Source organism: Watersipora subatra, chromosome 7 (genome assembly GCF_963576615.1).
Source record: "Watersipora subatra chromosome 7, tzWatSuba1.1, whole genome shotgun sequence".
Lineage (NCBI taxonomy): Eukaryota > Metazoa > Bryozoa > Gymnolaemata > Cheilostomatida > Watersiporidae > Watersipora > Watersipora subatra.
The window spans coordinates 61,087,897-61,098,413 of NC_088714.1; the positions used below are offsets into that span (position 1 = coordinate 61,087,897).

The following is a 10,517-nucleotide window of genomic DNA, read 5'->3' on the forward strand; positions in this document are numbered from 1 at the left end:
TTGATTGCTGTTGTGGATATGTTAGTTGGTGGTCATATCCACTCTTAGCGAGCGCTTCTTGGTAGATGTTTGCTGTCTTATTGAAGCACTCAGCATCAGAAATTGTAGAAAGTCTCTAATTTATTCTTGCTGGGATGTGTCTAATTATGCCAGGTGGGCGGTTGGACTTTTTGTGGACATACACTGGTCTCTCATTAGGTTTTATGCATGGCATGTGCTCACCATTGTCTAGGTTGAAGGTAACATCGAAGAAGTTTACCACCCTTTTATTAGGAATGATTGTAATCTTTTGTTCATATGGGCTGAATAAAGCACATAGATCTTTTTTCATAAAATCTGCATTGTGTGCTGAACCTTTTTCTATGCCTCGCCCATCATCTCTGTATAATCCAAAAGTGTTTCCATACTTTGTTGTGATCTGGTGAAGTAGAAATGTACCGACCAGCTCACAAGTTTTGGCACGTAGAAACTTCCCGTTGTTACGTCCAATAGTCTATTAGCTGATGTTTTATCCAGTATTCTCCTTCACTACATAGGATTGATCTTTCGGAGTGTGTGATGATGTTTTCCCCTTTCTCAGTGATGTTAGCAAACTTTGTGGCAATTCCTAGTGCAGCTTTTAGCATTTTTCCATTTATTGATGGATAAAACTCAATCATGTCAAACTCAATGAATGAACATTGTGGTATGTGTTTGATGGTTTTGAACTATGTTCGGACTGCTGTTGTGTTCTTCTATTGGTTGAGTGGGTTGGCGCTGAGTATCTTTGTGTTGATGCAATTTAATAGTTGTTCACTTATCTTGCTAATTTCAGGTTTAGTTGGGGTTATTAATCTACATGAAGTGTTATTCACAAAGTTTCGCTTGGGGTCTTTCAGTGTTATATATGCCTGTCGTTCAGCAGTGGTGTTAATTCTATCATTCGATTCCAATCTTATGACAATAGCACTAGCTTCAGTGTTCAGTTGTTTACCTGTATCAGGTGGGATCTTGTTATAACTTTTGGTGATGCTGTTGTGTAATAGTGCAATTGCCAAAGTATTAGAATTGGATGATAGAATTAACACCACTGCTGAACGACAGGCATATATAACACTGAAAGACCACAAGCCCAACTTTGTGAATAACCCTTTATGCAGATTAATAAACCCAACTAAACCTGATATTGGCCAGGTAAGTCAACAACTATTAGATTGCATCAACATAGAGATACTCAGTGCCAACCCACTCAACCAATGGAACAACACAACAGCAGTCCTAAGATGGTTCAAAACCATCAAGCACATACCACAATGCCCAGTCATTGAGTTTAACAAAGTTGAGTTTTATATATATATACAAATTAGAAAATTAAATAGCTCACATATCTTTTTTTCAGCTACTGACAGTTTTTTGCCAGTGCATTCTTCAGGCTGTAGACTTCCAGCCTGAAGAATGAACTAGCAAGAAACTGTCAGTAGCTGAAAAAAAGATAAGTGAACTATTTAATTTTCTAGTTTATACTGCTCCATCCTATGTTGAGCACTCTGACTTTAGTTCTATGTATCTTACATTTCAATATATATATATGTATATATATATATATATATATATATATATATATATATATATATATATATATATATATATATATATATATATATATATATATATATATATATATATATATATATATATATATATATATATATATATATATATATATATATATATATATATATATATATAGGGGAGAGCGGGGTAAGTTGCCACCATTTTTACAAAAATGCAGATTTTTCACTACATATTGGTATTTGCTTTCCTAAACTCTAATAATAGAAACATAGGACTGTTTGCTATATAGCATCACCTTTACAAGTGATTAGCCATAAAAGTTTGTTTATGGTTTGTTATTTAAAAATGGTTGTTAGTCGGTTCATCTTCCCCTAACCCTGTTCCAAGTTGAACCACCTATTGGGGTAAGTTGAACATATGGTAATAATATTATAAGAAACAAAGTTTTAAATAAGAATAATATATCTTGCAGTCAACTATGACAATATAAGTTACATTTAGCGTATATTGTTGTTTTTAATGTCAGTTTGAAAGACGAAACCACTAACGTTGGGACACGTAATGCCCTTTGAAATAGGTTTTAGAACTTTTACTATTCTGCCACTTTTAATAGTGTCAGATTCTTTAATGGTGGGCATGATAAACCGATTGGAGTGTCCAACTCTCTTCAGGAAATCAATAGCATACTTTTGACCAGATATGGCCTCAATCTGAGCAGCATGGAACAGTTTTATTTTTCTTTTGTATTTAACAAGAAAGAAAGTTCCTACTTGAACATCATTGGCTTGAACTTTCTCATCTGTGATTGCATTGTCACTAGAGTGTTCGGATAGCACAGGTTCTGGCTCATCATGGTTGGTGTCAAAACTCTCAACCACAGTGTGCTTAACACTCTTTATAACTTTTGACATAAGAGACCTTAGGCTGTGACTGCTTTGTTTTTTTCAATCTCAATAGCCTCTCTGACAAGTGTGCCAGTAATTAAAGCCAACTTTCTCATTTTTCTTCTTCTGTTCAATGTTTTATCTGACATATGACGGCCAAGGTAATATTTCCCTTGGTGATGCTTGGCAATACTTTTAGCTGATTCTTCATTGCGAATTCATAAGCCAGTTCAAAAGTTTAATTTTTAGACAAGCCGTAAAAAACTGGTCAGCTCCTATGTGTGAGAGGCCGAGTCTTTCTCTAACTTATTGCTGAAGACCATGTGTGCTATCCTAGTGTTAGAATAGCTGATCACAGTTTGCACAGTGTTAGGGTAATTTGATCTATGCCATGTGCTAAAGCCACTTTCCTAACTGAAGTTCCCACAGCAAATTCAAGTAGAGCAAGATCCATCACTTCTTGGCTTGTGTTGCCAAGATTTGCTTGTTGTATATAGGTAGTTTTGAGGCATCAAAAATAGGGCAAATGCATGCCTATACACAAATAAATATCTGGGGTAAGTTGAAAATATCCCTGATGGGGTAAGTTAAACATATGTTTAACTTACCCCATTAGCCCTGGTTCAACTTGCCCCATAAGAAGAACAAGGATGACTCATTAAATAAAAGCTAAAATTTGCGTTCAATTAAAAAAACAATATCCAATAACGGTTTTCTATGCAATAGACATCCACCAGTAAAAAATTTCCAGCAGCCAAGTTGAATGTCTGCCTTCCAACCTAAAAATCTATTATGCCATCATACTCACTTTTAGGCAGTAAAATTGACTTATGTAAATTTTTAGCTTAGCTTGCAAGTCTGTATTGGCTGACTATTCAGAGTAAATTATGTAATCACGTTGCGCTAGTCATGTGACCGATAAATTAGATCAAAGCTATCCAGAAGAAGGCAAATCTTGGGGTGGTTCAACTTGGACATAGGTTCAACTTACCTCACCCTCCCCTATATATACATGTATATATATATATATATATATATATATATATATATATATGTATATATATATATATTTATATATATACATATATATAGACATACATTTATATATGTATATATATAAATATACACATATATATGTATATATATATATATATATATATATATATATATATATATATATATATATATATATATATATATATATATATATATATATATATATATATATAGATGTCTATAAACATCCTGCTGAGAACATAATATACATTGTCGCCTATATTATGATCATAATATAACTATACTTTAAAGTTAGTGTTCCATAACAAATTTGTTTCATTTCTTAGGCTTTGCTGGAGGAGCTCCATGGCAAAATTCAGGAGGAGGAGGCAACTACCAATGCATGGTGTATGATGCTGAATATAACTGTCACAATTCAGTCAGCACCACTGGCTTTGTAGCAGGTGGGGAATATGACACATTCAGTGTTGGTGTATTCAGCAGTTCTGCTCATAAACAAAATACCCCGTGTGCCATCTGCCATGCCACAACCAGATCATCTACAATCATGGTTCCAGGTAAAAGAAGCTGTCCTGACAATGAGTGGACATTTGAATATGAAGGTATGTTACAATTTAGTAATAAAATTAGTAAAGAAGCTTCGCTATAGCCGGTTGCATCTATCCCCTTTATGAAAAAATCAAAACTTGTTGCGGCGAATAAGCAAAGGAATGTTAAGGTGATTAGCAACAAATTTTCAATTGTATTTTAAGTGGTATGATTTTCCACCATCATCTCCTGCAAAGGGAAGTAAAAGTAGTTTGTTGATGTACATTGAACTTACCTTTGGTGCCTTGCTTACATGATGAGTTCCTGCTTATTATTTTTAAATGTCTTATTTGCTCCTGTACATGTAATAGTTCAGTACTGCTGAATCAATAACACTTGAAATATATTGTTGATTGAGCAATAACATCTTTCAAACTTTATTGATATTTAGCTTGATGCCGGTTAAATATTTGTAATTTGCCGCTTGTTTTAACTTTTTAATCCAAACTTAGTTATTGCTATATTAACATTTCAATAAATGCTGAAGGGGCCTTTTGACACAAATATTACACTGCTAGTAACATATTGAAACTTCCATATTTTGTATTCATGAAATATCTGGCCCGGATTGTTTTCTAAGATTGCTGATTTGTATGCATTATCGACACCTGGTGATCATCAAATTAATAATACTTACTGTTGATAAGTAAAAACTACTTAGACCAACATTATTGTATTTATTCTAGGCTACTTGATGTCTGACCATTTCAGCCGTGATAGTAGAACAACATTTGAGTGTGTTGATGCTGAGCCAGAATATGTAGATGGAGAAAGTGCTGATAGCCAAGGTGCACTTTTTCTCTTCAACAGAGCTCTCTGTAACAAATGAGTCCCTTGCCCAGCATATGATTCAAACAAGGCTATTACATGTGTAGTCTGTACAAAGTAGTCTGTTTTCTTGGATGACAAAACTGTTGAATTTAAACGCAACATAATTTGTTTACTTCCAACCTGTCATTACTACGCTTTGTAAAGTGTTTTTTTGGGGAAAACCATTTGTTTTACTCATATTGGAGATTACATTTTATTGATTTGATCTAGAAAACTAAATAGATTTTGCGCAGCTTTGCCAAACATTGTCTGAGATAAATTATAAGGTTGGCAAGGTTATTCATAAATCCAAATGCTACAGAGAAATTAAAAACACTAATTTACCATAGTTATAAGTGGTGTTTGCTACAATTTCATACAAAAAACAAACATATATCTGGTAGCTCAGCAGAGTCTTGTGGAGGTTTCATTGCAAATTATATATATATATATAAATATATATATATACCGTACCTATATATATATATCTCAAAGGCCGTATGTTTGTCTGTTGGAAATCCGGCTATAGCTATTATTAGAACAGCTGAGCTTGACAACAATAAAGGTTCAAATTCATGGAATTTCATGGAAATTCATGGAATTCTTACCGTCATTGGAAGCCTAACCTTGTTAACTAGCTTAGTAGAGTTTTTAATGGCAATATGCCAGGCCACTAGCTACAAATCAATTTTTTGTCCAAAGACTCTTCTATTACTCGGGCAACGCTAGGTGGCACAGCTAGTATATATATATATATATATATATATATATATATATATATATATATATATATATATATATATATATATATATATATATATATATATATATATATATATATATATATATATACTAGCTGCATTACTTGTCTACGGGAAAAGATCCACGTACAGAAAGAGGTTTATTGAGAGTTGTCTTTCGTACTGTAAAACAACTCCAAATATACAGTCTACTGAAATTATTACCCTGATCAGACTATGCATACACATATTCAGTCATATATATCAATAATGTTGGGAAAAACAATGAAAAGCTGCATTGTTTTTTACAGCTAGATGCGTGTGAAATCTAGTAAATATTTTAGATCGATGCGTCTCGATTCATGCATCTGTTCAAACCCGTCTACAGTTGCAGTGTACGATCACGCGCTTTTGCCACCGCCTCCTGACTTGGCCGACCAGTCTTTACCTGCCTCGCAGATGACAATCACGCTTGCTCTTACCTCGCAATCAATCGCCTCGCACTCGCAATCAATCGCCTCGCACTCGCAATCAATCGCTTTGCAATCAATTCCCTAGCACTCGCCTTGCACTTGCCTCACAATCAATCGCCCCGCAATCCATCGCCTAGATCTTGCAAACTTGTTTATCTAGAGCACTTCGCCTGAAGACTCCTGCCGCACTCGGGGCAAAAAAGGTCTCACGCACATCCCCGAGTGACGCCACGGTCGCAAACCGCTAGCCGCATTACCTGTCCACAGCAACAGATTTACGTACAGCAAGAGGTTCATTGAGATTTGTCTGTTATACTGTAAAACAACTTCAAATTTGCAGTCTACTGAAGTTGTTGGCTTGATCAGACTATGCATACACATATGCAGTCATACATGTCAATAATGTTGGGGATAACAATAGAAATCTGCAATGTGTTTTACAGCTAGTCTACTATGCATCAGCACCTTACGATAATAAAACATAATGTCAACATGATAGCCTTTTATGAGATACAATAAGGAAAGCAAATGCATGATAATATATATATAGGCCTACTGAAAAATATGTTATAAAATTTTGCGCATTGATAATATGTAGGTATAGCAGAACATGAAGAACATATCATGACATAACAATCACATAATGTTAATTCAATGCTGCCATGTCATAAGAATAATACAATGTTAATTCAACACAACAAATGCGGATAGACAAAATTTTCTGTTTTTCTGTCGGGTGTATGAACAAACAGTTTTCGACTTGTGCCTTCTTTTGAGCAGGCAATGTACAGCTGGCCTAAAGTACAGCTGGCCCAATGTACAGCGGGCTAAAGCAGGTTGACAGTAAGTCAATACCAGCTGTTCTCTTTTTTCTCACTGTCGCCTATTCCAACGCTTGGAGTACCCGTGCAAGTACAGTAGTAGTAAGTTACAGTACTCGTAGCAGGAAATAAAGGTAATTCAGCTGCGTAAGAAATTGAAAATGTTTACTAACACCAACAGTGGCAAATGCAACGTTTTAATGTAGTGGAGATGTGGCAATTCATAGACAATACAACGTAGAATGAGAAGTACTTACCTTTTTGAAGTAGAAACTTAGTAGGTAAAACACAGAAGCAATACCCGTGCAAGTTCTTTAGTAGCTGTAGTACTTATAGCTGGAAAGAAATAATGGTAACTCTAGTCAGTAAACTACACAATTATTGTTCAGTTCCGCCCAGTTGCCTGGATATACAATGTGCGGTTTGTGGGTTATAGAGTTGAAGGTGCATGCTGAATAACATGACAGAAAAGTAACTCACTGCAAACCTGCACATTCACTCATAATTAATGATTTTTGAAAACCAAAATTGAAGAGTTGCCCTTTCTTGCTAAACAAATTTCCGCCAATTGATTGGTTCAAAACGTAAGGTCATTTAAAGTTGAATACAGTGTGTGGTTTTCTAGCATTTATTTATATTGAAAAACTAGCTGTGCTACCCGGCGTTGCCCTGGTAATAAAAAAGTCTTTGGATAGAAAATTGATTTGCAATTATCATATAACAACATTTGCCACTTTAAATTTCAAACTAGATATCATGAGAAGAGTGTTTTGTGTGTTTGAAATAAATTAAGAGAGATAATAAAAAAAGCTGCAAAAGTTTTCAAACTATTTTAAACAACTGTATCTTTCAAACTTCATATCATGAAGAAAAGGTTTTGTACTGAGCAACTAAATTAAAAATAAATAATGCAACTGTGAAGGTTTCCAAACACTGTAAATTAAAAAGTTCATAACTTTCAGTGACGTATAGCTGTTAATAGCGTACAGTGGAACCTCGGTTCCCGAACATAATCTGTTCCAGAAAACTGTTATGTGTTACCCGTTAGGTTAGGTTATATGTTAGGTTGTTCTAGTTTTGCTAACCGAGTTGTTGGAGATCCAAAACAATTATTTCCTTTAAATCAAAATTATGTAGAATTTAATCCCTTCCAAGGTGAGGAAAACTTCAGTAAATTATGAGAAATACTTCGGTAAAGTATTTTTTTCAAGATTTTACACAATAAGCTGTACTGTATACTGCATACAAAAAATAAAAACGGGTAGATATAGATTGTGTTAATTTTTAATAAAAGGTTTTCTATTTATGATGATAGAAAAAGAAAACAAAAGTAAACATTTTGTATGTTTGGCTCTTAAAGCATCAGAAACATCAAAGGTAAGATACAATGCTAAAAATTTGAAAATTAGATAATAAAGCTGCAAAAAATGCAACAGATCAGTTACATAAAAAATCATTGGAAAAAGAAAATATAAACAGCAATGGCACATTTACTTCACAGCGTTAAAGGAAAATCATCCTCCAAAACAATTTAGGGCAACTCGACTGGGAGGGTTATCACTCTAGCAAATTTCTTCGGTAGAGGAGACTTCATCCCAGATGGTTTCTCTCCTCTGGTAAAGAATTTATGAAGTGTAAAATGCTTATTCATTTTTATGCATTTTTGGAGTTTTGCTAATTGCATTGCCCATGCTCCAGTTTAGTCGAGAACCAAATTTATGTTCAAGCTCCGAGGCGAACAAATCTCAAAATCTTTTGGAGAAAACCCAAGGCTAAAATACTTAGCACGCACATGTTGTATTCGTTATATAAAAATGTGTCTGATCACTATGACATTCTAGCTCAGTGGACGAGCATCTGGATAAAACACTTGCCAATGCAAAAGTTGTTATGAGTTCAAATCCATCAGAATGCGGAATATAAACCCATTATTTTAAGATATATGGCCGGATCGCGAACAGATATATGACATACAAACATAATTTGAGAAATATATGTAGATTAAGTTCCAATCAACATGTTTATTTATTTTTGAGTAAGATAAGCAGCATTATGATTTGTTGCTGCCACTTTCAAAGCGCTAGCCAAAAAAATTCACTAAAACAACTGAGTCAGCAATGCTATGATAAGTTCCTGAAGTATGCCAAAGACCGGGTAGTTACTAATAAATATCCTGAAAGAACTTTGTGCAAGGAATTTTAACATTCTTATACTTATGATGATGTTGTTGATAAGTTCATTGGTAGCAAAGCTGAGCTAGCTGTTTTTCATTCATCGAACCTGCTATGTAAGGATAGCCAGCTTAGCAAAGCTCAAACCAACACAACAGTCAAATGTAAGTAAGCTTATAATTCTGAACTCAGCAGCGGTACCTAATGATATTTTAAGAATTTAAAATTGCATTTATTAAAATAAAATTACAAACTTTGATCTAGGCTTTCATTGTCGTCTAGACAACTCGGAATGATGAATGAAATTTATGAATGCCTGCATCTGGTTAAATTTTATTGGTTCATGTTGCTTTCAAAATTGTAACTCATGAGAATGAAGATCTTGAGCCAACTACTAAACCACCGCGCTTCTCATCCTCAATAAGGGCTGAAACTATGCTACCCAAACTATGTGTTATTTGTGGAAAAAATGAGCGACGGACTAAGAAAGCTGGTAAGCGCATCAAAGATGGTCTATTAAGGGCAGAGATCAAAAATTCTGATAAGTTGTAAAACCTTCGTATTATGTTTATCACAAACTCTACTGTGGAGACAAATTAATCTAGCATTTGTGATGATTTGTTGAATTGTGTTTGTTTTTACAAGGTAAATTAAACAAGCTGCTGAGCTAAGAGCTGATCATTATGATAGCCTTCTGGTACATTTTTTCTCTGCTGATGCCGCTCAGGAGATGTGTTACCACAGACAGTGTTACTACCAATACCCAGAGCTGAAATCATTGTATAACACCCACACACACACAAAATGGATGCATCATCCAGGTTGGTGTAATCACTGTGCATTGTTATTTGTGTGAATATGAACATTATTGCTGGATGCTCTGTATATAACTGCTTCGATCGTCCAATATCGACTAAAACCAGAGTAAAAACTAGTATGACATGTCTACCACATACTTAGAATTTGGCCAGAGACCAATTGAAATATGAAAAGCGTCTAAATTGTGATTTACATCAATACCTTACATGTGGAATTTAAATTATTTGTAACATGTCATAGTTCAGCTATACTCTGTTTCTTTTCAGTGAATCTTTACTCAATCAGGGACAAACCTAATATATGGAATACTGTACAATTTATAGATTGCATGAAGTGTGGCTATTTCTTTAGCAAAACATAATGCATAACCTAACACCTAATAGACATTCATCCTGTAGAAATATTACCTGGTACATTGCATTCTTAGCTCAGCATTTTCCTTCCAAAGGGCAATCGGTTGGGGCTGAATTGCGGTTGTATCATGTGATCTGTCTTTCTCTGTTACGTTTTTGGATTTATTCATGTTGGTGTCATATTGTAGTTTGCTGTGATATTATCTTTTGATGAGTGTTTCTTAGTATGGTTGTACTGTGCTGTTAAATTGTTGCTCATTTGATGAGAGTCCATTAAATCGTTTTTT

The 10,517-nt window shown here is 34.4% G+C and overlaps 1 protein-coding gene across 1 annotated transcript; it reads left to right on the forward strand.

Moving 5' to 3' along the window:
* The first annotated feature begins 2,964 nt into the window (after positions 1–2,964).
* Positions 2,965–4,872, forward strand: LOC137400950 (uncharacterized). Its single transcript, XM_068087286.1, has 3 exons — positions 2,965–2,995; positions 3,782–4,057; positions 4,730–4,872. Exons 1-3 carry the CDS (start codon positions 2,965–2,967, stop codon positions 4,870–4,872), a joined length of 450 nt encoding a protein of 149 aa, XP_067943387.1.
* Positions 4,873–10,517: the final 5,645 nt, after the last annotated feature.